This window comes from Fusarium odoratissimum (assembly GCF_000260195.1).
Source record: "Fusarium odoratissimum NRRL 54006 unplaced genomic scaffold supercont1.29, whole genome shotgun sequence".
Classification (NCBI taxonomy): Eukaryota; Fungi; Ascomycota; class Sordariomycetes; order Hypocreales; family Nectriaceae; genus Fusarium; species Fusarium odoratissimum.
The window spans coordinates 370,701-395,990 of record NW_022158713.1 but is presented as its reverse complement, the minus strand read 5'-3'; the positions used below and the strand labels follow the sequence as shown (position 1 = coordinate 395,990).

Below are 25,290 nucleotides of genomic sequence, written 5' to 3'. Positions count from 1 at the left end.
TGTCTGGCTTTAAAATAAACTGAAGAATATTACACGATAAACGATTTGAAGGCTCAGGGTGTTATCAATCAAGATTTATACATAGCCGCTTATCACCTCCACTTGTCATGTCGTGCCTTATCAAGGATTCCAAGGGCCAAGGATCAACCACAGAAGAAGCAACACGATGTCGACAATAAATCTACAGTTGGCAGGGATCAGAGGGTCAAACCCCGGACCCCATACGTATGGTCCAGCCCTCCCTCCGTTTGGCGGGGATGGGGTAGGACTGCTTCCGCCATCTTCTCAGTTGTCTTCACCACGGCGATCTGTTCTCTCCCGATGGGGGTGAGAGTGAATGATGATGGTATCCAGGTGTGGCTATGTTGTCTCCTACCAATGAATACACCCATGACTTAGGAGTGTTATATGGGCAAAAGCCAACAATGGTACGCCTGATACATGTTCTGGTTGCCAGCAGCCTCATCATAAGATGAAAATTTTCAACAGCCAACACACGAAAAACATCTGCACGTCTTTTCTTTCGCCTAAGACCAGGCTAAAGCTTGCATCAACAGCCAAGACTGGGTCATCCCAGGGTTATTTGGGCCATTCGGATGTTGAGAAGTTTTCTAGAATGCAGCTCGCTCCATCCTTGCCGCAAACTTCAGCTTGATTCAAACCCAACAGCTTAATAAGTGCCGACACTGTGTGCTCAATTCCTGACGCATTGACTTTCTGTCAAGGTGAAATATTCCGTTGTTCTGGATAGCCGCTACAAACAACAAGAGAGTTGCACAACTGATTGGCCTACGGTAGCTATCTTACTGCACGTCTATTCTAAGGGTTAGCCACAAGGTGCAGAAATGACGAGATGCCATGCGCCTGGGGTTCCACTACTTCATCCCAACCCCTGGATGTGACAGACCCCAGCCGGAAGTAAGTTCTGATAACCGTCAATCGCGGTTAAAGACGCCCAATGATATTGATAGCCTATTATTACTATTCAGGCTTTATGCGAGGATTCCGACAACTGATCTAACGTTTTAGTCAACATCAGAGAGTAGGTACGTCCTTCAGACTAGACGATCTGAAGACTTAGTACTCTGTTGCTCTCGTAAAAGAGCATATGGCTACAACCCAAGGCATGAATGGACAAATAACTTGCTCCCACACAGTTCAGGCCATGACAGTCGCCAAGTAGGGTGTAATGAAACGTGCTATGCGTAGGGAGGCAATCGCAATCCCTTCAGACCGCCTCTTCCTTGAGCACGACATAGTATGTACATGCTTGCTTGGCCTCACTCAATCAGGCATCGTCTCATTACAAGAGCAGACGGAGAGCGGAATACAAATGCTAGCACGCAAACTCTATTCTAAGAGAAGACAAACCATGCAAGACACATGTCAGCTCCCTCCTACAGTATGTACTCAGGAAGAAGGTTATGGACACAGCCAACCAGCTGCACATGTGTCTCAAGGCAGTATTTGATAGGATGCCAGTCTCAAACCTCCGCTTGAGGCCTTCGTTTAGAAACAGCCCTATGGGTGCTGTCCGGCAACCATTGGAACCTGCAAGACTGGTTGGTTCAATTTTTGGGCATTGCTGACAGTCTTGTTCATGCAAGATTGACGGGATATGCTATTCCACCGAGGTTGAGAGCCTAGGCCATTGCTCCCAATGCTTTCAGGCTGACACAGCATATGTGTACAGCAGGTTTCGCTATAATCGTCATAGAAATGCAATCTACATACCACCTCCAGAGTCTCGAACAGATGTTCTGTACGACCGTTACATGGCGTAAAGTGTTTTTCTGCAGCTTGGCCTCGGTCAAGATTATAGTCAGGGTCTTCCAGACCGGATTTCAGCATCAGACGAGGTATATCCAATGAACTCAAATTATCTTATCTATCAATGACTTTCTCAACATGAGGACATAGGCTCATGTGAACGATGAAGCATACTCCTCCGACCTCATTTGTGATCATGAATAACGCTCTGATGAGTCTTTGTCACAGCTTTGACTTGATACGCCAGTCATCACGTCGCATCCTCCACAATTGGGAGCTGGGAGATGTGCAGTCTTCCTTGTAACCAACCCACCAACTCTATACACCGCCATCCCTTCAAGATCGAACGATGGTGATAAATGACAATGAGGTTCCGGCAGCGCAATGACATTATCAAAAGTATAGTGTTGCTGTTACACGGCATTTCCATACACACCACGGCGTTGATATAAATTCTTGAGGCCTCAGACAAATAGAAGACCACAAACGCAACGATAAAGAAAATCAGTTTTACTTATGACACCAGGCTCAGAGCAATGCTATCAAAAAGAGGAGGGAATCTGATGCAAGCCCCTTATTCATCATCAACATAGTGCACTCGTCGCTGTTGCGGCTTAGAATGTGCTGGCCGCCAGCCGGCTCGCAGCATTCCTAGCATCCACACGATCCTCGTCATCCTCTTCGCTGACACCCTTAAGACCGGCACGGCCCCCCGTCTGTCGCCCTTGAGCTGCCTCGGTGCTCTCTTCGCTCTCGCCCTCCTCTGACACCTTGCTGATGAGACTGCCCGACACGCTGCGACCCGTGGCATCTGAACGGCGAGGAACGCCACTCCAAGAGTCACCCTTGGGGCCTTGACTGGCTGCGAGACTCGATCGACGCACGGTAGGATGCGACTCACGACCCAATCGGCTCAATCCACCGGAGGCGTCAATTGATCGAATATCCGGTCGGACTGTCTCCAGCAGGGCCAGAGTCCGCCTCTCAGCTTCAATCTCTCTGAGCACATATTCCCTAATGCTCAGGCGCAGATCAGCAGAAGTTCTCGAGAACCACTTACGACGCTCCTGGACCAAGTTTTGGGTGACACGGTTGGTCTTATTGTACAAGTAGGTCTCGTGCTGGCGAGCATCGTCCAATGCTGTAATGGCCTCGTCCACCTTTTCGCGGCGAACACTCGAACTGGCCTTGAGGCGATCAGCCGCATTGAGCTTGCTACGGGTAGCTTCCTGAGCTTGTAAGAATTCGCGAATCAGAATCTGTCGGTTGGTAAGGGACTCTTTGACAATGAAAGCGTCTTGTGAGTGATATTGGAATGGGTCGCCAATAGTTGTAGCCTCTGCTGTCGCTTGGGCAGCATGATAGTCGCCGACGGTCTGGACGACTTTACCCAGCTTTCGATATGCATTTGCCAAACCAGGATGGGGTTCCTGGACATGCATACTTGTGAGTTTAGCACCGTAATCGGCTTCGGAAAGGCCAAGTCCTAAAGATGTTCAGTATGCTGGACTTGTGCGGTCTGTCAGAAGCTTACCCCTCCTGGCCTTGACCAGCTTATCAACCTTGTGGCCGGCATCCATGCTACCAAGATAAAAGAGCTTGACGGTTGGACGTGCATCCGCAAGTTCAGGGGTATCATCAGGGGGTGGAGCGAACTGCTTCAAAATCTTTCTGCGGACGCCTGTCGCTGGCTGCTTCTTCTTCACCATGGGGCTATAACCAAAGTCACTCTCCACAAAGAGTACCATCTCGTCGTCCCGCATCAGGATTTCGTTACCGCAAACGTAGTTCAACCACCGCTGCATCAGGGCCTTGACCCGAATCTCGTCCTCGTCTGTCCCAGCTCCAGCGGAGGTCAGAGGCGGCGGGACCGCAGGGACAAACACCTCTGGATTCGCAGATATCAGATGATCGGCGAGTTTAACAAACTCGGAGTGTAGACGGCGAACATCTCGGAATTGAGTTGTTCGAAAGCGGGGAATGTTGGTCTGTGACTTGTCAGTCCATCATGAGGGTATAAAAAGAACTCAGAAATCGTACGTGAACATCGAATCGGAGGATGGGATCCTTCTTGCCGGTGCGTTCAAGTCCCGTAATCTTGGCTTGGAGTCGATACTGAGGCCCAGCCGGTTTTGGGGGGTGCTGTTCCTGTCGAGACTGTGAAACCGTTGCACCAGCCTGGTTTTGTTGCTGGCTATGTGCTTGAGATTGTCCATCCTCCCCAGCTGACGGTTCAGCGGCTGTGGATTGCGACTGCGCCTCTGAGGTGTTCAGCGTACCTGAAGCCTCAGTACCATCTTCAGTGCCGGAGGCTGTAGTCGCAGTCCCTGGACGCTGGAATTCTTCAGACTGAGATGCAGACTGGTCCTGAGACAGGCCATTCGAGGATTGTGTGTTGTAGCGAAAGGGAGGAGGAGCATCAGCTGAGGCGGGATTGAAGGCAGCAATGTTGTTTCGCGATGGAGACGACACAGGGGAGTTGCCCCATGGTGAATCGCCAGCGGGATCCTCCACGTCGTGGATCGTGGAGCTGTAGTCCATCGCAAGTGAAATATCAACGATATAATTTGGCGATTGTGTCGGTTGGGCGATTGTTGATGGGAGAGAGAAGCTGGAGGAATGACGTTGCGTTGGTTCAGCGCGCGCTTGACCTAAGTCCAGTCGGTGGTCGGCAGGGACGGACGGGGGTAGCGAGCAGGATGGAGGTGGAGTACGGGTACCAAATTGAGCCGGCGAGGAGCTGCCCGGATCCAAGCTGATGGGCACTTTAATGGATTGATAGCACGACAATGGTAATTTATACTTCCTCTCTTCCTGCAACCCTCGAGACTCATTGTCTTCAATGAGTACCTTATGTCTTAAAGTTCTATGAACAGAAGTCGCCCCAGATATCAGGTAGCCCATTATAATACAACCTATCCTTGCCATTCATCGCTCGAGGCGTTTCTCTTCCCGCAGGTTGCAGCCATTCCCGTCTAGGCTGGGGAGCTTACTTATGTACCTTACCTAGGCCCATGACACCTGACTGGCATCCATTGCTTCATTGAGGTGAGCTCCCGCTACCGTCTAGCCACTCTTATCTTATCAGCGCCCTAAAAAGTTGTTAGTGATGAGGGGCCTGGAAAATGTTTTGGCTCGACATCACTGGTGAAACTTTGTCAACTTATACCTTTTTTTTTGCGCCAGCAACCAAGTGACCTTCTCAGTCTTCTTACATTCGTTCTAACATAAAATCTTCCAAACTGACGCCCATCTAATATTCAACAATGGGTAAGAAGCGAGCGCGCGAAGAGGGCAAGGATGTCCCGCCGGCTGATGTCGACAAGATGGACGAGGACGGTTCTGATGACGAGGTAGGCAAAATGCTTTCAAAGTTGTATGCACATCCTACTGACTGCATCAAAGGACTTCGATATGGTTGACGTTGATTTTGAGTGGTTCAACTTTGACCCCGAGGTTGACTTCCATGGCACCAAGACCCTCTTGCGACAACTATTTGATGTTGATGCGAATCTCTTCAACATGTCTGCCCTCGCCGATCTCGTTCTCTCACAACCCACCATTGGTTCCACCATCAAGGTTGACGGAAAGGCCACTGATGCCTACGCTATGCTCACTATTCTCAACACGGTTGTCCACCAGGAAAAGGAGCCCATGAACGATATCATCAAATACCTGATCGAGAAGGCGCAGAGTAGCTCGCCACTGGCACCCATTGCCGACGTTCTCAGTAGTGGAAAGCACGTGGGACTTGTGTTCTCCGAACGCCTCATTAACATGCCCTCCGAGCTGGCCCCACCACTCTATTCAATGCTTATCGACGAGGTTGAGGCTGCTGTGGAGGACAAGGAACCCTACGATTTCACTCACTACTTGATATTGTCCAAGACATACCAGGAACTCGAGTCTAAGTTGGATGTCGAGAATCAGAGGCGCAAAAAGGCAAAGGAGGAGGCCGGCATTTATTATTTCCACATGGAGGACGAGGTGCTACAAAAACACGCGGTGGCGCACGGCAACTTCAATTACACAAAAGAGGACGAGTCGGCGGCAGACAGTAAACGGGCATTCCAAGAAATGGGCGTCAAGGCGCATGGGCACATGATTCTTATCGAGGCGAACAAGTTCCCAGGGGCGGTCAAAGCTGTTAATGAATATCTCAGTGCGGCGCAATAGATGAGATGAAGCTCAGGCACTTGGTTCTAGCCTTTGCATCAAGTATTCCACCTCGACTTCCTTGGTCAATGGGATAACAAAGTCCTTGTACATTGAAACAACAGCGTCGACATCGATTTTCGCCGCTCCCTCGGTTCCGTCGGGGATGGAGGGATCCTTGCCGTATGTCAGAGCCTTGAGTCGTAGTCGCTCAAGGACCTTCTTCTCCACTGCTGCATTAGTGATGGATTCAGCGATGCCCTCCCGATCTTCAGCCTTGATAAGCCGAATGTACTTTTCCTCGTCCGATCGGAACTTGGACTCTGCGACAAACTTGCCGAAGTGAATGCGTCGTGATAGAGCTTGTAGACAAGCAATATCGCAAGTTGCGGTTGAGCCGTAGTTTTCTTGAGACTCACCCCGCTCCTCGCGTCCGAAATCGGGGCACACTGCGGGGAGAAACTTTTCGGTATAGAATTTCTTGATCTTGTCGTTCACATTGACGTTGTTCTCATGCAAGATCTTGGGGTAGTTGAGAGGCTTGAGTATTGGGTTTTGCAATGCATCGGGGAAGAAAGGATATTCGTCAGGCGACTCGAAGCGTCGGATAAGGGATTGTAGCTTCTCCTGTTCGCGAAAATACCAGTCGAGGAAGCTCAGGTTCGCTTCAGGTAATTCCACAGCTCCAGGAACGTAGATCGTCTAGAATGATGACATGGTTAATTATCGTTATTATGCAATCTGGGATCTTTCGGCTGGACCGGGGTTTGCATGAGGCGTTCTAATCCCACTTACACCATTCAATGCGAATTGCACTCTCTCGATCAGATGGAAGGTGATTGTGTCCTCAAGACGACTACCAATGTCAGTCCGGGTGCTCAATGGCAAAATAGGTGCTATGGGAAGCCGGGAGCAGCTCATACATAAGTTGGAATCGGATTCGGGCCAGATCCAGTGCGTGTGCGGCATCGGCCATGTTGATAACGGTATCCATACTGGTTCTGATAAAAAAAGAAAGGAAGTGAACGCCGAGGAGATGCGCTTCTGAGGTGTATGTATTGACCTGAACAATCCAAAGATTGGATCCAGATCTGATAAAAGACAGAAATTGGGTTCGATTTAAATCAGTGTAATGAGTCGTACAAAGTCAATATTGAAGTACCGAAGGGTTAATCACCACCTATACCTAGGTTAGTTGGTAGCAGAAAGCGGGCACGGAAAGGCTGGAGCACTGTACTAAAAGATTGCAGGCCATGAGATGGTCGGCATGAGTCCAAAGGGAGGAGGGCATGGGCGGAACTAGAGCCGATATTTCCCTTGCCTTCCTCCCACTTCCTGCGGCACAATAAAATTGAGCATGGAGGGGTAAGCTCGGGGAAGAGGTCGAGCTCGGCCTTGAACGTCACCGGGAGGGCATTAAAACACCTTACAGGGCACAGCTTCACCTGTGCGCCACTATCCTCGCAGCCCCCAGCGATCATTCCAGCAGTTCCAGCGCTGTGGCAGAAGGTGTCGCATGAGCCAATTACAGAGGGATGCCATCCAATCCTGCTCTTGCCCACATTAGCGTCTCGGATCAGAAGCCTCCCAAGCCCAAATCAAGCCCGTTCGGGTCTTTTTTGCCCTCCACCTCAATAACCAAGGTTATCCCGGCGCGCGTCATGATAAACTCCTCGTGAGCTACCAAATCTTTTGATTCTTCCTTGTGCGAAGCCTCAGCGTCAATCTTCCACCTCAATCCAATCGCTCCAAGGCCCTCCGATTCTCTTGAGCTTCTGCACCTCCGCCAGGAGCTAGGCCATGGCGAACCAAGAGACTCACTATGGCTTCGACGAAGGCGGAGATGACGACCAGTCTATTGTGTCGGTGTGTAGATACCTACTCGAGTTCCATTGTCTCTTGTCATACGGACCGCACATAGCTAACCTCAATGCTTTGTTTCTTGGGTAGACGCGCGGACTCGAGGCTTTCAGTCGAAAGGTCACAACTACAGCTACTCATTTGATCGGTCCCAATGCCGAAGCTACGGCTCATCATTACCAAACCGCGATGGCCGAGGTGCACAAACAAATGAAGCGGCCGACGGTCCAGCGAAGCATGTTCGCGATGGCCAGGACAACCCCAACCGACCTCATGCGCTCCAGACTTTCAACGCACGAAATCCAGCATCGCGCTTTGACATACCTTCCCGATGAACTGCTTGCCAATATTCCTGAGCATGACAATCCTTACTCGCTGTTTCAGGGTTTCCAGGCCAGCTTCCCCGAGCTGACTGACGAGGGCAAAAAGTTCCAGCGACGAGTCACCCGCGGTCGCAAGATGCTGGAAGATTCAGATGGGACCCCAGGAAGCCCCAAAAAATTGACTCAATTAAAAAAAGAGAAGGCTGCCATGATGCATGAGTTTGGGCTGTTGGGTACTCGTAAGAGCATGGCGAGCTACGAGATTCGAGAAATCGATAACAAAATCGCCAATCTCCACGGCATGCGAAGAATTATTCTGGACAGGCTCGCTGGGTTGGAACAGGATGAAGCTATGCTGGAGCACGACAGTATGTGATGTGCCAAATACGTGAAAAGACTCTACTGACTTGACAAGTTTCCGAGATGGAAATCCGAGTTGATGAGGCGCAGGCGCTGGTTGATGAGGCGGAGGAAATCGCACGAAACACACGAACCCAGGACGAGCAAGATCTGGTTGGCGATGCCGATGACCACGATCAAGAGTTCATGTCCCAGTCAGTTTATGATAAGATTCCCTCCTCAGAAGCAGGTAGCACGCCCCGGAAAACGAAAAAGGTCCATCGTAAGAAGTCAATGCCCATTCTGCACGAGCATTTCGAGCCTGGCACAGCCATTCGCGAGCTCCGAGCACACAAGGACACGATTACAGCTATTGATTTTGACGCCCCCTTTGGTACTATGGTTACTGCTGCGCTGGATGATACAGTTCGCGTTTGGGATCTCAACGCTGGTAGATGCATGGGTTATTTGGAAGGACACACTGCTTCGGTACGCGCCTTACAGGTTGAGGATAACATTCTCGCAACGGGCTCTATGGATGCGACCATTCGACTCTGGGACCTCAGTAAGGCGCACTACGACCCTCACGGCGGCTTGGGAAAAGACGACGATGAGGATGCTATCGCTTTTGGAACGGATAACCACCTTGAACCCCCACCTGGTAGCATGGCTGATTGCCCTCTGTACACATTGGAATCACATGTCGACGAGATCACAGCCCTTCACTTCAGAGGCGATGTTATGGTTTCCGGTTCTGCAGACAAGACGATTCGCCATTGGGATCTTGAAAAGGGCCGTTGCGTGCAAACATTAGACGTTATGTGGGCGGCAGCAGCGAGTATGACGACTACAGACAGCGGGTGGCGACCTACGGGGCGGTCTCAGAGCAGTTCAGCCGACTTCGTGGGTGCATTGCAGGTCTTTGAGACGGCACTTGCTTGTGGTACCGCAGACGGCATGGTGCGACTTTGGGATCTTCGAAGCGGCCAGGTCCATCGCAGTCTTGTTGGTCACACAGGTGCAGTTACGTGTCTCCAATTCGACGACGTGCATCTGGTGACGGGAAGTGTAGATCGAAGCATCAGAGTACGTTGCCCTCTTGTATTCTTCAAGTACACTGTTACTAACTGTGACCACAGATTTGGGACCTTAGAACAGGGTCTATTTACGACGCATATGCATACGACAATCCAATCACAGACATGATGTTTGACGCCCGAAGAATCGTCAGTGCTGCTGGTGAGGACGTTGTCAAGGTGTACGATAAGGTGGAGGGACGACAATGGGAATGCGGCGCCGGCATCACGGCCGCTGAAGAGGGTAAGACTCCCGCCATCGTGGAGCGTGTACGTGTAAGAGATGGATATCTTGTTGAAGGCAGACGAGATGGTGTCGTGGGAGTATGGACGAGCTAAGATATACGCGTGTAATCTGTAAAAGAAATAATGAAATCCACTCATGATGACTTGAATCATGAGCAGCGCTTTGATCGTCCAGTTTGTGGCTTTATAAACAGAGTATGGCCGGAAATTGCTGGAATAGTTCACTATACAAAAATAGACGCTGGGCTCGATGTTAATTACTTGATCAAGATGCTCTAGTAGATCATGTTGACGAACATTGTGTGTGAAGACACCTTACTGTATCTCATTGGATGCTTAGTACGACCAATTTCACGGTTAAGCGGTGATGTCTCAATCCGTGCTTTTACACTGTTATTGATCACAACACTTTAGTCCTGGCAGATGACAAGCGTCTTGAAACAACATTGCCTTTCGACTAGGCTGATTTAAATCTCATTGTTAGTTATATCTTTCCTGGAACATGTCGTCAGCGGCATATGGGAAAATTCTCGTCAGGTATTTCGAGATAACTCAAGAGCTCGTTAAGGCACCAGACGCTCAGCCGAGAACGACAAATGCAGGCTCTTCAGGGCCTGGAGGGTCCGAAGGGGTTTCTGAGAGAGTTTTAGGGAAATCGACAGATCACGCTGCGCATACAGATCCCACAGCAGATGCCATGGTTCGACTTCTTGCACGACAGGCTCATACGTTGATCACAATCCACAATGATTTGACGTCGAACAAGAGTATCGTCAACATCAATCAGGATCTTCTCAAAATAAGAATAGCAGACTTGATCTCCATCTCGTCATCCAAGTTTTACGCCTACCGTTACGACCTCCTCCCTGTCATATGGCGTCAGATATATACTGACGCTTGCATCCTTGACTCTTTTAGCCTCATTGTGCAACCACTCACAATTGATAGCATTGTCCCAGATAAGCTTCTAGATCTTGTCGTTGAGAAGCTTGACAGAGCACTCATCACGGCTGGTGGTGGTGGACGACAACAATGGCTTGAGGAGACGATACGGATGCTTGAAGTAGCCTGGACGGCGAATGGGGAGCATGAGAGGCCAACAAAGCGTCAAAGATATGACACTTCGACGCAATGCTTTTCCAACTACCAGCCTCACGGACAACCGAGGCTCTCACCTACGAGGGAATGTCCTCGACACTCCGGCTGGGCAATGCCGCAGTTTGAAGACTACATGAATAGCAACAACGGAGAGCCTCGGCCTGTTATCTTCACAGATTTAATTGCAGAGTGGCCTGCTCTCACAGACCGCCCCTGGAAGGATCCCGAGTATCTCCTCTCTCAGACCTTTGGAGGGAGACGTCTGGTACCGGTTGAAATCGGTAGAAGTTATGTTGATGAGGGTTGGGGACAAGAACTTATCCAGTTCCGCGAATTTCTTGCTCGTTATGTTACAGGAGAAACAGAGAGCATTGGCTATCTCGCCCAGCATAACCTCTTCCAGCAGATCCCTTCTCTTCGTAACGACATATCCATCCCGGACTTCTGCTGGGTCGATGTCCCACCTCATCCAACAACTCCGTCTCTAAATCAGCCGCCGGTTGACATGCCCCAGCTCAACGCCTGGTTCGGCCCAGCGCGCACTATCACGCCTCTTCACACCGATGGCTATCATAACCTGCTCTGCCAGGTCGTTGGAACAAAATATATCCGTCTGTATCCCCCTCGCGCAACACATGCGATGCGGCCGCGGGCATCTGAGCACGGTGTTGATATGAGCAATACGAGTGGATTGGATGTGGGGGTGCTCGAAGAATGGGATGAGAAACCCAAAGATATGAATGACGAAGATGTCCAAAAGATGAGGAAACAGCTCGAAGGTATCGAGTATTGGGAGTGTATCCTTAAACCAGGAGACACACTGGTTATTCCTATCGGATGGTGGCATTATGTGAGAAGTCTAAGCGTGAGCTTCAGTGTAAGCTTCTGGTGGAATTAATAGGCCATGGGGGGCAAGTAGATCCATGGGTGAATTTCACATGCATCTGCAGGAGGCTGATACACACATTTCAGCGACTGTAATGTGATAAAACGGCAATGCGGGTCGCCAGCATTGTCAATCCATTGCCTATGGACAAGACTCTGCTGATCCAAACTCCTGTAGATTTTACAGAATATCAAAAAGACTTGTGATCCCTTTGTTACCCAGCTGTCGATGCATCATCCACGCTCTCACTCGTTCCTTGGGCCTCTCTCCGAGCTTTCGCCCCAGCCTTCAGTGTCTCCCACTTCTCACGATACTTGTCCAAAACCTTTTGCATCTTTCGGTTGTCCTTTTCCAGTCGCTCCATCTGTTTGACGGCTGCGGTTAGCTGTTCTTCCAACTCTTGGTTCTTGCGTCGTAGGGATTCATCGGCAACTTTGCTGGTATGTGGTGAAGCAGTGGGCGATCCAGGGCGCATGAGACGGTAACTCTCAGCAAGAGCCATTGCCGAATTCTGAGCACTGGCTTCAAAGGCGTGGAGCCGCTTGGTAAGCTTATCTAGCGTGTCCTTGAGAGATTTATTTTCAGTGTATAGCTCTTCGATGATGTTGTTGAAGTCCTTGTCAGTGCGGGCACGGCCAATACGACGCTTGGCTCCGGGCGACAGCGGGGGTGCTTCTCGGGCATCCACAAAGTCATCGTCATCTTCATCAGGAACATCGAGAAGATCACTGTGGGACGATGCCCCGAGTCTTCTCTTTTCCTTCTCGGCAAAGCTGAGAATATTTGCATAAGACATAGTGTGGCCAGTAGTGGGTACAACGTAGAAAGAATCGTTAGCTCCGTGCCCTTCTCTAACAAGAGCCTGCATGGTTGCCTTGGAGTAGATCTTGCTAAGGTCTGGTTCTAAGACCTTGGACGGGGACGCCTTAAGGTGACTACGTTTGGGACTGGGAGACATTTCTGGGGAGTCAGGTGTTTCTGGAATGGTGGATTCCTCTTGGATCAGTGGCAGACCAGCAAATGCCAAAGGTGCTGAGATCTTATTGATGAGACTCCCAAAGGTGTTGTAGAACCGAGTATATCCTCCGTCATCACTGGTTGCCGCAGAGGAAGTTGTATCGGTGCGTGGGAACGATGAGGCTTTACCATAACTATCGGATCGTGTGGTTGCAGGAACAGGTGGTACCCACGTCGGTTTGCCAGGCTGGTGATCGATGATAGTCTGCATCTTGGCCTTGGTTCCGCGAGGGTGCGAGGCTGCGTCTAGATTTCCGGGAGCTTGGTCATTGGAAACGCTAGGCGCGAGAGGTTGGCCTCTGTACTTTGATCGGATGCCACGAGCGGTAGCCAAGTTACTGGCGATAGAAGAGGACATCTCCCGGGGAGCATATCTGCGCTGGGTGGGAGGGGACAGTTTCTTTGACGCTGTAGAGTCCTTCTTGTTTTCCTTCTTGTCGTCCGCATCTTGTGTGGGGAGATTCGCTTTGGTTGACGAATCCCTCTCGTTGTGATCGGCATCGCTGGCCTGGGAGGTGGGTTCGGTCGGTCGGTTTAAGATCTCGGCGATCCTGCGATGGTGTTGTTCTAGGAGCTTCAGTGTTCGCAGAGCTTCGATGCTGGAGGTCGATCTGGCAGCGTTGGCGAACTCGCCAGCAGCCTGAGTATGTTCCGTGATTGCGACTGTGCTGTCGGAGGAGTGGTGAGCGACACTCGCGGCGCGCACATGATCGTGTGCTTTTACAAGCGGGGATGAGTCCATTGTTCCATAGATAGTAAATTTCAAGAGAGCTTGGTTTGTCCTTGGTGTGCTGTTTAATCTTTTGAATTCGTTATTGAGTTGTCGGTAGTAGGTTGGGTTGTTATCGTAACGTGATGAGGTCAAATGTGGGGAGGCACAAGACCACTGGTGATGGCGTTTGAGTGGCTCCGGGCCCAGATATGTAGTCTCTACCTAGGTATTCCAAGTTGGCGATGACCCTGACGGATGGGAAAGCGACACTCAAGCTTATATAAATACATGGCTCATAGGTTGTCTACGGCATTTTGAGGGTCTAGTTACACGAGATCTTACTACCAAGAAGGCATCTACACCTAGGTCAAAGGCCAGATGGAATAATATGGAAGCCTTGCTTTCCTCTTGACGCAATCAGTCGCTCATACCAGCAGTAACATAGCCCAAGCAGTGTCTAGCACAATTTAGCTTTTGGCGGGGTTAAGATTAATTACCTGCCAGACGCCCAGGCACGCAGAAAGTGATCGGGAATTTCATGACGACACTGACTCACATGTGGAGAATGACAGCGGATTATATAAGAAGATAATGTACTAGTGTAATGTATTTCAATATGTACTGTAGCCTTTTTGCGTATAAGCAGTTTCCTTGGTAAAGATGCCTGATTTATGATGTGCATCTGTCATGGTCTTGGCCTGGTCCTTTTACCCAAAAGCATAGTAAGGTACGTACTAAGAACAATACATCGAAATTTTATATAATAAGATCACAAGTTCCCCCGACAAATAATGTCATTCTTAGACATATATTATGACTTTGAGCTTTCTCTCTATGTTGGTAAGCAGATTAGAAACTTGTAACCACGAGGTTCAAACCAATGCATAAACTTTGGTGGTATTGGATCGTGAACGAGTCCAGTCTACTCCACGAGAGGATAATAGATATTCACGAAATTAATATAACTCTTTTTCATAGAAGCCCTTCTGGCTTTTGTCCTTGCCGCTTCTTTCCCTTCTCACACATATGGCCGAGATATCCATTGCGACTTAAGTCCTGACTAAATGAAACACTCTGTTCCTTTCATCATTCTCGTATAGCAAACTTTGTACCTACCTTGTGCAGATGTGTAAGGTAGATGTTACTACGCCACAGAGTCTCACCCAGCTCTTCCACCAACTTCAAACAAAACCCCATTGTTTGGCCAGAGCTTCAGCAGGGATCAAGTCTGACTGGTCCCACCAGCTAAGCATCCACGGATATCATCATTGGCGCCCTCACTGGTCCACTCCACAGGGATATGTACGCGGGTTCATCGGTTAAGTTTAGAGCTTCCAGTTGGTTTCGGTGGTTGGCTGGTTGATTCGGACTCTAATATGCCTACACCAACCGAAATACCTACGGGCTTGCGAGCTAATTCACATCCCCTGAAGTCACCCTTTATTGATAAAAGCCACAGGCTTGGTTAAATGCAGCACGCACCCACTCAGACACAGGTTGGAAACCACGTATGCGGTTGAAGTTGGATACCACCCAATCGAGGGAGGAATTCCACAGAAACCAAATCGAACAAGACTTGACCCGGCTTGGCGTAGTCCAAGACCTCATAGTCTGGCCCGTCATATAGTTAAACCATTTGGGCTAAAACAGACCAACGACGTCAACTCTCTTATCCTTGGCTCGATCGCCATCCAGCTTTCCACGACAAGACCTCAATACTTCCGAGTCCGTATCCTTCAATCTTTATCGAATATTGAAAATAGATAACCCAAGTTTGTCATACGAAAACCCTTACGAGTTCTGTCAACCACGACCAGCGTTCCTCAAGGCAGCCGCTACATCGAGCACATCCACTCCAACACCTCCCAAGCACGCAACAACGAGCGATTCCGGCTTGATCCCTCATATCCTATTCGTCCTTCGACAGCAGGAGGCTGCGGTACGCGGCGACTGCGAGTGCAACGATGTCAACGACTTTGGACAACAGCAGCAACACTGGGCTGAACAAGCTGCTGCCAAAGTCAATATCCTCCAAGCGACTTCGAAGAAAACAAGACCGAGAACAGCCAGGGCTGTCCTATGACGATGCTAGCGTCTTTGCACATTCACAGTCGAGCCGGGAAACCTTAGAAAGCGACGGCACACGCTCTGGGCACATTGCAGGAGATGAGGATGAAGGAACAAGCCAGAGTCATCGCTCCTATGAGTCCGATGGGGACGAATCGTGAGTTTTATTAAATTTCCTTGTCTCTCTCTGTTCTGTTTTTGTTTCGCTTCTGCTTTTCCCCTACCGTCATCAACTGGATTCTTCGTGGCAATGATCGTCGGTCTCCATGCTGTTTTTGCCAGTCTTGTTGCGTGGGAACAGCAGCGAGGCTGAGACCCCTTCGGTCAGTATCTGCGACATCCATGCTTAAGTGGCACCAAGAGGAGAGACAAACCATTCTACGTAACTTATTGCACTAAGAGATGGATGGCAGATCAAAGCTCCACACGGCGCTATGATCGTCCATACTCGCGCTGACAAGCTTCAACTCGATTGTTTGTCATTACATGCTTCCCAGTTACCTCTCTTACAACGTCGCTATCTTCTTGCTTTGTTTTGTTTCTGGTTATTCTCGTGCCCAGCAGGCTTGGCACATCTGCCGTCTTCCCCGTGTCCACTTCCCTAGCAAACTCCACTTATCGGTGTTACCGTCTGTGCTCTCTACTGCATTTGATCCATCTAACTGGAGCCTTCGTCACTCTTTAGATCCAACTCTCGACACCCGCCGCCTTTCTCGACTCATCCTTCTCAAATAGGCCACCTAACGACAAACTCTTCCATTGTACAGGCGAAGTATCAACCAGAATCACAGCCTTCGCTTTCAGACGTCGAATCCAACAGTAGTGCTTCAAAATCGTCAACGTTCCCAGCATCGCGAACAGACTCCATCGATTCAAAAGACCCCCGGATCGGCCGGAGTAAGACGGGCTTGCTCCCTCCCCAAAGTTCCGCTCGTCGTTCGCCATCACCTGCTGGTAGACTCAAGGGTATATTCAAGCCCAAGAAGAGCTCTGGGAATAACTCGAGTCCAGAGCGTCGCCCAGCAAGCGAGCCCCAGCCATCGTCTGAGACTCGCGACGAACAACATCCCACCATCTTGGTGGATCCTGATACTGATCAAGACTTACCGGTTCTCGAGCCACCAGCTGTAGCTAAGGTTGCTTCGCCCGAAAGACGAACGAGGGTACAGCCCAAGGTTGACACGAATATCCCGCCTCGAACTCCTCCAAGCGGTGACAAACCTGCCCCGGTTATAGTAAACACCCCACCTACACCTACTGAGTTCGCCAACAAATCCGGCCAGTCGTCTCCCGACAGGAGGTCCTTCTGGAGTAGTCCAGGGAACAATTCGGGTACAAATGGCCGTCCTTCCTCTCAGAACATGAGTGCGAACAGGAGGAGTCGATCGAATTCACAAAACATCGGCCCCAGCAAACTCTCTAACATTGTATCCGCTCCCCTGACACCAACCCAAGAGAGTGGTGAACCAACGCCTACGGCGAACCAGAACCCTTCAGGCGGCTTCTTCTCGTCTATGATCTCAGCTGCCCAGAGCGCTGCCAATTCTTTCAGCAACACCAGTCTGAATATTGGCGGAAACAAGTCTCGAAGCGTGACTCCCAACATACAGGAAACGCCCGAACCCGACGATACCCAAGACAACACCGAACCTGCCCCAGCTGCGCAAATGGCGGACAAGAAGGAAAACAGAAAGTCCGCAGTGTCGACCATTGGTGCTGGTGAGCTGAGTCTCAGTCAGCTTGGGCTTGCCGAAGCTCCCAGCCTTGTCGCATCTCCAATCAACGCCAGGTTCCCCGATGTGTCTGACACGCGTGCTCGGTCTGAATCTGCCCCCGTCGATTCTCCAGTGAGTCCTGTGGAGTTTATTCCAGAGGAGTCTTCCAGTCGCCCACGCTCACTCTATGAACCCGTGAGCCGTGAACGCACGCCTCCCCCTCCGGAGTTTACCAACAAAGAGAACGGCGTGCAAAGAACATCCAGTCTCCGAAGTGCTCTCAAACAGAGCCACAGGAAGCGTGGAAGCTCTGTCACGACTGGAACCACCATAGGAGCTGCGATTGCAGCTGCCAATAGCTCACTAGCGCATCCAAATCTGAGCGCACCCAAGCTTACAGGATTCGCTATTGCCAGTAAGAAAAGAAATCGCGATTTTCACGATTTGTTTAAGAGTGTGCCAGATGATGACTATCTCATCGAAGACTACAGTTGCGCCTTGCAGAGAGAGATTCTCGCGCACGGCCGCCTTTATGTCTCAGAGGGTCATCTCTGCTTCAGCAGCAACATTTTTGGTTGGACAACAACACTCGTTATGAGCTTCGATGAGATTGTATCTGTCGAGAAAAGAAGCACTGCACTGCTCTTCAAGAACGGCCTGATGATTTCAACACTGCATGCCAAGCACATTTTTGCCAGTTTCACAAGCCGGGATGCTACATACGATCTGATCGTGAATATATGGAAACTTGGTCACCCTACACTCAAAAGCACGCTAAATGGTGTGAGACTTGAGGGCACCGGTGGCGACAAAACGGAAAAGGTTGATGCTGAGCCTCCCGTGGAGGATGAGACTCGCGAGGGCTTAGAGACAGATGACGAGAGTGATGATGAAGAGGAGTACTACGATGAGGATGTCCACGAGGAGATGCACAATGCTAGCATAGCTGCCGAAACTAAAACCAACGGAGCAGATGCTGATGGTGAGAAGGCTGCCTCCAGGAAAGCATCAGGAGCAGCGCTCCCAAGTGGGCCGGCATCTGAAGAGTCACCGCCCCCTGCTGGAGGCTCCGCGGACTTCCCAGGCCCAGCTGCTCATGCACCCACTGAATGCGGTGACACGGCATCACATTACGACAGAGTGGTTGGCGACGATATTATTCCGGCACCACTTGGCAAGGTGTACAATCTCATGTTTGGCCCAGCTTCAGTTACATTCATGTCGAACTGGCTATCGGGAGAGCAGAAGTGCTTAGAGCTGCAAATGGAGGACAAGAAGGGCCTTACACTGGATAACAGAACACGAACATTCTCGTACATCAAACCACTCTACGGCTCGATTGGACCAAAACAGACTAAGACTATTACCTCGGAGACATTAGAGACTCTAGATCTCGAGAAGTCGGTCAACCTTACCTGCTCAACCCAAACACCAGACGTGCCGAGTGGCAATGTGTTCGCGGTCAAAACCAGGTACTGCCTCTCGTGGGCCGAAAACAACGCCACTAGAGTGCAGATGAACTGTACAATTGAGTGGTCCGGCAAGAGTTGGCTGAAAGGTAATTGCAATAACTCTTTATATTAACCAGATTCGATGCTAACATGGTCCAGGACCTATCGAGAAAGGTGCAACTGATGGCCAGACTACATACGGAAAAGACCTGTTTGCAGCTATCAAGGCAGCAGTATCATCCAAACCAGGAGGAGCAACGCCGGTAGCCCCAGCACTTAAGGGAGGCAAGAGGAAAGGCAAGAAGGCCAAGCTTTCGCAGTCAAATACTGGTGTTGTCGAGACCAGCGTTGCGCCCAAGCGGCCTGCTCAGACAAGTTGGGGTGTTCTGGAGCCTGTGCGAGGAATCCTGGAGCCAATTGGAGACATTGTTCAACCTCTCCTCACTGGAAATGTCATGTATGGACTTCTGGTAGGGTTGTTGGTTGCCACGTGGTTTGGATTCGGTTTCACTCCTAGTCGAAATGCTTCCTACGGTCGCGAAATTGGGGGCGTCTACCGACCGGACAGGATTGCTGCTTATGAGGAGATGTGGCGAAGAGAGGACAGTGAGCTCTGGGATTGGTTGGAGGAACGTGTCGGGATGGACCGTCTGCAAAGCGACAACGTCGGGGCACGCAAGAGGGCAATGGAACCAAAGACAGTCGAAGAGAACTTGCGCGCAACTCGAATGGGTGAAAAAGAGGTGGAAGAAGCGATTCGAGTCACAGAGGAAAAACTAAGAGTACTGAAGGGAGTTATGGAGAAGAGCAAACCTGGCAGATCGACTGGTGATGATGTTCGATCACGGGGAGTATAGAAATTGTGTATATTTTAGTCATACATCATAGCCTGACGGGAGTAATCAGCGAGCTCCTTTGTTCTTTTGTCAACTACCTTTGTAACAACAAGAAAGCCATTGAATATATCTATTAGACGGGTCAAGCATCTTTTCTATGTCACGATGGGGTGGTATTCTGTCGGTGGTTGGTTACACAACTGGTGATGGGTGTCTACGTGACGAGGCCCGTGATGGTCAGATTGGTCAGCCTTATGCAAGCAGGCAAGCCAGTGGCATTCTTGGCTCAGGACAAGGAATCTGAGCGTTCCTGCATGGGCCCGGTTTGGTTCTGGATGGATGGTCAGAAAGCTCAGGACTAGCTACTACACGTTGTAGACAAGTTGAGACGTAGCTTCAAGCACTCAAAGACAAACATCCATGGGCTTCGTGCAGACCCTTGCAAGGAACACAGGCAGAGGGAGTTCCATGGACAATTGATACAGCGTCGAGATTGAAAAGGTTGAGCGTTGAGCAAGGCGCTGGGTGTCGATGTCAAGACGACAGGATTAGCCTACCCTGCAGCATAATGTATGCAGGGAAACCGGGTTCTTGCTATAAGATAAAGCCGGCGATTATCCTCCAAATTTCCTATTACTTGGTATACTGTTTGTTGCATTCACCTGATTTACCAAGGTAGCTTGTGAATGGTCCGATTCCGCGACGGGTTGAACAACAAAGAACGACCGAAATCTTTAGGACGTTTCGGTGTGACGCAACCACGCAGCGGAGACTTTGTACGTGACTAAAACGGCCTTCCAGTCTCGCCAGTCTCCTCCAGCAATGTCTGGCGTAACAACGATACTCAACTATTACCGTTAGGTAGTAAGAACTTGACACTGCCAAAGTAAAAGGAACCAATATCCAATACCGAACACACTTTCACTATATCGAGACCACAGTTTCCAAGGTCTCCCGGCATGTCGGGAGTTATGGCTTATCAGCTCAGCTCAGCTCAGCCCAGCATCCTCCCAGGCATTCTCTGAAGCCGACTTGCAGTCAGTTTACGGGGGCCAGAGCTGTGTCCGCCTTGTTGCCTACCCTGCTTCTTCCCAAGCCACTTGAACTAAACAACAGGGATGACGATGCAATTGTATTGGATGAAAGAAGCAAGTTTCATTGCCGGGGGCACCCCCGCGTGTAGACGGGCGGGGGATGGTTTGTGCTGCAATTCCATTCTGAGTGAGCTGTGCGAGGCTGATTTTGCTCTAGTATTTTCTTTGATGTACAGGAGTACTGAAGACTAACAACTACCTGTTCATCCCTCATCGTCTCATCGGATTCAAAAAAGCCTTACCAGATGACGGGGCTTATCCACCTTCTTAGGCACTGCCCTGAACAAGATCTTTCGCTACAAGGCAACTCTGTTCATCTTTCCAGCGTGCGGTGCAACAGCAGATCCCCCATCCCATCCCCAGGCCCGGGTCCCACGGACGCATACTGACTTGACTACCTGCGTCGCTTGCATTGGATGAATACAACCCAACACCTTTGATCCACCTCCCTCCACTTCCACCGAGCCGCAAGCTTAAGCTCTAACTAAGCTCCAAGTCCTAGTCCAGGCCTTGAGTCCTACACACTCTTGTCTTATTCGCCCTAGGACAGCATCCGCGCGAGCTGCCTCCCCAGCTGTTGAACTCATCTTCCAGCGGTGATAAACCCCAAAACAATCTATATCGACTATGGGTGGCGTATACTTCTGATTGTCTCTTTATTTGGGGAGGCTGATACTATTGCAATCTCTCGCCTCTTTCGCCATCCTTGGAGTGCCTGCTTGGTCTTACTTGGATCGCTTTGTATTTGCGACAGCCCAACAAGTTCAACTTTGCAGTACAAGCTTTGCTTACAGGGCCTGGGAGTCGAATACAAAGCTTTTCTGTTGACTCTCAAAATGGAGTCAAAAAAACGTTTGTCCCTGGATGGGACAAACTCTGGCTCGGGACCTTCAGCCCTACGCCGGCTCACTCGAAGCCCCAGTCATCGTATAAGTCTTCGGCGATCAAGCACTGAATCCACATCATCATCCTCCGTCTCCTCAATCGCATCAGAAGACAATGAGGCATCACTAAAATCTTGTGTGTAAGAGACGATTTTTCCTTTCATTCATCTCGACAAGTCCTCCCCGACTCATTGGTGCAATAGGACCCGTGGTACTTCGAGCGACGACTGCGCTCTTCATCGATTCATCGTCTGGACTGCAGTCAAACGAAATGAGTGCGACAGAATGACCCCCCAAGAGAAGCTGGAATGCCCTATGCTGCGCTGCCGCAAGCGATTTGCCAACCACGAGCTCATGCTCCAGCATCTATACTCGTGTAGTTGGCTCTCCACGAGTGAGTATTGGTGTTACGAATGTGGGAAATCCGAACGATTCAACGATTCCAAGTGCAAGCGATGCCTGGGCCACCCATCACGAAGAAAGAAGATACTGTCCATGGCGAAGAGCTTCTTCAACTCCCTGGGTCACAAACCTAAGAGCTCAGCCCTGGAGGATCTTGACCTCGACAGTGATATTGGTGAATCTGAGGCACCACCCAGTTATGATCTCGCCGTGGCACCAAGTGAGCTCGAGCTACCTACGAATGAGATTCATGAGATTGGCTCTAGCGGTATAGTTTTACAGCCCATATTGGAGAATGAGAACGAAAATGAGAACGAGGCAGAGATCAGCCCGGCCCCCATGCTCACACCTTACATCTCATCGCTGCCTACACAGACCCAGGCACAGACTCTGCCTGCTCACCCCGCTGAGCTCGAATCAGATGCAACCCTCAGCGACCCCCTCGATTTCATGCTGCCGCCAGGCACTGTTGTCCCTGTAAACCTCATCGACCCCGGCTGCAACACAACTTCTGTACGGCCCACCCTTCAGCTTCATACAGCAGGTCTAGAAGAGTACCGCCGTGAACAAAAGAGACGTAGTAAGGGCCAGGTCGCACCTAGCACCTCGGTTCGCTCGACAGCCAGTACAAACTCGACGTCGAGCACAAATACGACGGACACTACTTTCAGCAGAGAAAGCTACAATATCTCCCCCATCTCGTCGTTCTCTGATCAATGGGCAAGTGCACCAGTCTTCAACTCTGACTTCACCTCCCCTGAGAATGGCTTTGGAAGCCCAGGAGGCCTCCTCAGGACGAACTCGTTCGCCATATCTCACAAGGCACCCGCAGCCAAGGGCTGGAACTCGCTCGAAAACGAGGCAGGCATGTCCTATGACTCCCAACCGACTGAACTCCCCGCAAACATCCACATGCTCGGTGCCTTGCCTGCCACTAAACCTGATACTCTGAACCTCAACCAGCCCGTTTTCGCATTGAATGACTCTTTCCTTCCCTCTACTTTCGACCTTGATGCCAACATTGCCCTCATCGACAATAATGTCACGATGCCACCGTCCCTCCATCCCATGCCACCTCAACCGAAGGCCGAGTCCTATCATAACCCTCGGTCTCTGATCGGCACGGCATGGAGTACTCTCCAGATGCATGTCGCTGATTCTCTGACCAAGCTTCATCATATCACCAAGAATCACCTTGTCATACAGCTCAGAAGTCTTACGGCTCCAGTGATAGCTACAAAGGGACTCGAAACTCTCATGGATATCATCGAAGGTCGTCAGCCGACTGTTCCCATCAATGTCCTCTGTTTTGTTCACTTGGTCTACTGTTTCTCACTTATTGTTCACGAGCAAGACGCTGCAAAGAGATCTTCGGATCTTTTTGTTCAAGCGATGTCCTACAGCGCCTTGTTTTCACGGCAAGATCGCCAGCTGTATATACAGATTGTCGAAACTCTGTGGAAACCAGCTGATATGAGCAATGCTGACCTCGTAAACCTGGTTCGAGCCAAGACATCGTTGATGTCACACTCGCCTGGCTCGAAGGGGAAAGGAATTGAGTCCAGAAACATGATCTACGCCAGTGTCGACTCGCTAGCGTTTTTGGCAATGTATTTCTTAGACCAACTGGAAAATGCCACCATCCATGTGGCAGACGACGCGGAAGTTCTATCATCTGATCTCTTTTTGGGCCACTGCAATAGCCTAGACAGGACTCATATGGATTCGACACAAACCATGGCTGCAAATCTCATACTCAAGCACAACTTTCAACTCTACACTCATTATCAAGCCTTTGCAAATAATCTGAACAACATCGCTCGTCGCGCCAACTCGGAGTTGATGCTACCACGGCGCTTAGAACTGGAGCTTATGGAGTGTGGAAAGGTGAGTGGAAAATAGACGCTCGGAGGTCAAGACTAGACTAAACAATCCAATGCAGATGTACCTACCTCCAGACATTTACTTCGACGGCTATATCCGCTTTGTTCGAGAACAGATGGATTCTATTTATTGCACGGCTACAGCAGAGGGCTCTTACCGGGCTCTCTATTACCGCCAATGCATTGAGCTTATCAAAACTGTTATTGGTATCCCGTTACAACCGATGGCTGAGCACGCAGTTGAAAACAGCTCAGTAACTCAGGACGGTTTTGATGATATCGATGAATTCTTCAACGTCATGTCGCCGAACAACTTCAATTTTAGCTCGGTTGGCCCATTTGATGCAGGGCAACCTTTGGACTTCTCATGCCTGCCGAACACAATTGATCCTGGCACTTTGAACCCGTTACCACTTCCTACGCCCGCAGATACGAACTCGGTGCAGGCAACTTCAACGGCCGCAAATTCACCACCTTCTCCAGCTCCAGCAGCAAAAACCAAGTCGGACAGCAGTTGCAAACTGTGTGGATATACACCTGAAGGTGATCCTCGATGGTTCAGCGGCAGTATGGCCAAGCACATGAAACTGCAACACTCAACAAAACCTCCAACCATCTACCGCTGTCCATACCCCGGCTGCACGAGTCAGTACAAGAATAGACCAGACAACTTGCGTCAACATCAAATAGAGAAGGGTCACTTTTTAGAGGGACAAGACGTTGTAAAGCGATCGAACAAGCGACGCAAGATCGAGTGATGTTGGATGCCAAGGTTTGCACAGGTAGTTGCTTCTCGCAGAGGGCCCTTGATGGGGACAATCACGAATGGGCTTATGCCGATGTATTCGTTTTGCTTTCTCGACTTTCCTTACCATTGTTTATAGACAACATTTGCATGGCGTTTTGGTTGGACACGAGCACCGGAGTGCTTCATTTTGGAAACATACCATGACGGGCGTAATGCATTCTCCTTATCAAACGCAGCGGATATTAATATATGGTCATTACGGTGTATGCCCATACTCTGTTGACAAATGTCAACACACGGAGTTGTTTCATCTATTTCGTCTGGGTGCCTACTGCAATATGCAGTGTCACTTGAGACAAACCAGAACATGACTACATGTCAATATGTAATCGGCATGGAATTATGTTATCAGCAATTTTAAGTACTCGGCAACAAACACATATACAATATCCTAAATATACTGAGACATATGAGAATGTAAATACCCTGTAGTTTCGTATGTCTAGTCTTTGAGTAGTAAGTTGAAGTTAATTCTATCCGACAGAATAAGTAATCATAAATTATCTTGCAGTAATACAAACTAGGCAACACTAATACAGTATTCAAAAAAGATGGTGACGCTATAACTGCATTGAGGTTCGACACGTCAATCTTTGGCCTGCTGGTCCCGTTTTTGAACAAGCCTCTGACTGAGAACGGAATGCTCGGCAAAGCTACTTGTAGGACAG

The 25,290-nt window shown here is 49.9% G+C and overlaps 8 protein-coding genes across 21 annotated transcripts; 5 read left to right on the top strand and 3 right to left on the bottom strand.

The window, feature by feature from the left end:
* Positions 1-1,793: 1,793 nt before the first annotated feature.
* Positions 1,794-4,720, bottom strand: FOIG_12950 (uncharacterized protein). 2 transcript variants are annotated; one of them, XM_031213945.1, is made up of 4 exons: positions 4,050-4,720; positions 3,811-3,995; positions 3,305-3,758; positions 1,827-3,256 (listed from the first exon to the last, which is right to left on the bottom strand). In XM_031213945.1, exons 1-4 carry the CDS (start codon positions 4,696-4,698, stop codon positions 2,385-2,387), a joined length of 2,160 nt encoding a protein of 719 aa, XP_031056519.1. In that variant the 5' UTR covers positions 4,699-4,720; the 3' UTR covers positions 1,827-2,384. The 2 variants fall into 2 exon arrangements, with proteins under 2 accessions (XP_031056518.1, XP_031056519.1); XM_031213944.1 differs by having other exon boundaries at positions 1,794-3,256; positions 3,811-4,720.
* A 14-nt stretch (positions 4,721-4,734) lies between these two features.
* FOIG_12949 (protein BCP1) lies at positions 4,735-6,905 on the top strand. 2 transcript variants are annotated; one of them, XM_031213943.1, is made up of 3 exons: positions 4,763-4,818; positions 4,878-5,123; positions 5,176-6,905. In XM_031213943.1, exons 2-3 carry the CDS (start codon positions 5,037-5,039, stop codon positions 5,944-5,946), a joined length of 858 nt encoding a protein of 285 aa, XP_031056517.1. In that variant the 5' UTR covers positions 4,763-4,818; positions 4,878-5,036; the 3' UTR covers positions 5,947-6,905. The 2 variants fall into 2 exon arrangements, with proteins under 2 accessions (XP_031056516.1, XP_031056517.1); XM_031213942.1 differs by having other exon boundaries at positions 4,735-5,123.
* FOIG_12948 (chorismate mutase) lies at positions 5,717-7,184 on the bottom strand. 3 transcript variants are annotated; one of them, XM_031213940.1, is made up of 4 exons: positions 7,158-7,184; positions 6,849-7,105; positions 6,721-6,781; positions 5,775-6,627 (listed from the first exon to the last, which is right to left on the bottom strand). In XM_031213940.1, the coding sequence occupies exons 2-4, from the start codon at positions 6,917-6,919 to the stop codon at positions 5,959-5,961; spliced, it is 801 nt and encodes a 266-aa protein (XP_031056514.1). In that variant the 5' UTR covers positions 6,920-7,105; positions 7,158-7,184; the 3' UTR covers positions 5,775-5,958. The 3 variants fall into 3 exon arrangements, with proteins under 3 accessions (XP_031056513.1, XP_031056514.1, XP_031056515.1); XM_031213939.1 differs by having other exon boundaries at positions 5,717-6,627; positions 6,849-7,184; XM_031213941.1 differs by having other exon boundaries at positions 5,818-6,627; positions 6,723-6,781; positions 6,849-7,159.
* Positions 7,185-7,333: 149 nt separating this feature from the next.
* On the top strand, positions 7,334-10,078 carry FOIG_12947 (mitochondrial division protein 1). Of its 4 annotated transcripts, XM_031213935.1 has the most exons (4): positions 7,334-7,791; positions 7,876-8,476; positions 8,524-9,533; positions 9,587-10,078. In XM_031213935.1, exons 1-4 carry the CDS (start codon positions 7,726-7,728, stop codon positions 9,860-9,862), a joined length of 1,953 nt encoding a protein of 650 aa, XP_031056509.1. In that variant the 5' UTR covers positions 7,334-7,725; the 3' UTR covers positions 9,863-10,078. The 4 variants fall into 4 exon arrangements, with proteins under 4 accessions (XP_031056509.1, XP_031056512.1, XP_031056510.1 ...); XM_031213938.1 differs by having other exon boundaries at positions 7,386-7,791; positions 7,876-9,533; XM_031213936.1 differs by having other exon boundaries at positions 7,386-8,476.
* A 72-nt stretch (positions 10,079-10,150) lies between these two features.
* Positions 10,151-11,974, top strand: FOIG_12946 (uncharacterized protein). The gene has a single exon (XM_031213934.1). It carries the CDS (start codon positions 10,272-10,274, stop codon positions 11,763-11,765), a length of 1,494 nt encoding a protein of 497 aa, XP_031056508.1. The 5' UTR covers positions 10,151-10,271; the 3' UTR covers positions 11,766-11,974.
* On the bottom strand, positions 10,243-13,709 carry FOIG_12945 (uncharacterized protein). Its single transcript, XM_031213933.1, has one exon. The coding sequence runs from the start codon at positions 13,510-13,512 to the stop codon at positions 11,968-11,970; it is 1,545 nt and encodes a 514-aa protein (XP_031056507.1). The 5' UTR covers positions 13,513-13,709; the 3' UTR covers positions 10,243-11,967.
* Positions 13,710-14,883: 1,174 nt separating this feature from the next.
* On the top strand, positions 14,884-19,774 carry FOIG_12944 (uncharacterized protein). Of its 2 annotated transcripts, XM_031213931.1 has the most exons (3): positions 14,884-15,706; positions 16,235-18,822; positions 18,875-19,774. In XM_031213931.1, the coding sequence occupies exons 1-3, from the start codon at positions 15,447-15,449 to the stop codon at positions 19,570-19,572; spliced, it is 3,546 nt and encodes a 1,181-aa protein (XP_031056505.1). In that variant the 5' UTR covers positions 14,884-15,446; the 3' UTR covers positions 19,573-19,774. The 2 variants fall into 2 exon arrangements, with proteins under 2 accessions (XP_031056505.1, XP_031056506.1); XM_031213932.1 differs by having other exon boundaries at positions 14,909-18,822.
* A 354-nt stretch (positions 19,775-20,128) lies between these two features.
* On the top strand, positions 20,129-25,058 carry FOIG_12943 (uncharacterized protein). 6 transcript variants are annotated; one of them, XM_031213930.1, is made up of 4 exons: positions 20,305-20,748; positions 20,803-21,665; positions 21,733-23,818; positions 23,874-25,048. In XM_031213930.1, the coding sequence occupies exons 3-4, from the start codon at positions 21,815-21,817 to the stop codon at positions 24,570-24,572; spliced, it is 2,703 nt and encodes a 900-aa protein (XP_031056504.1). In that variant the 5' UTR covers positions 20,305-20,748; positions 20,803-21,665; positions 21,733-21,814; the 3' UTR covers positions 24,573-25,048. The 6 variants fall into 6 exon arrangements, with proteins under 6 accessions (XP_031056499.1, XP_031056502.1, XP_031056503.1 ...); XM_031213926.1 differs by having other exon boundaries at positions 20,803-21,669; positions 23,874-25,036; XM_031213925.1 differs by having other exon boundaries at positions 20,129-21,669; positions 23,874-25,058.
* Positions 25,059-25,290: the final 232 nt, after the last annotated feature.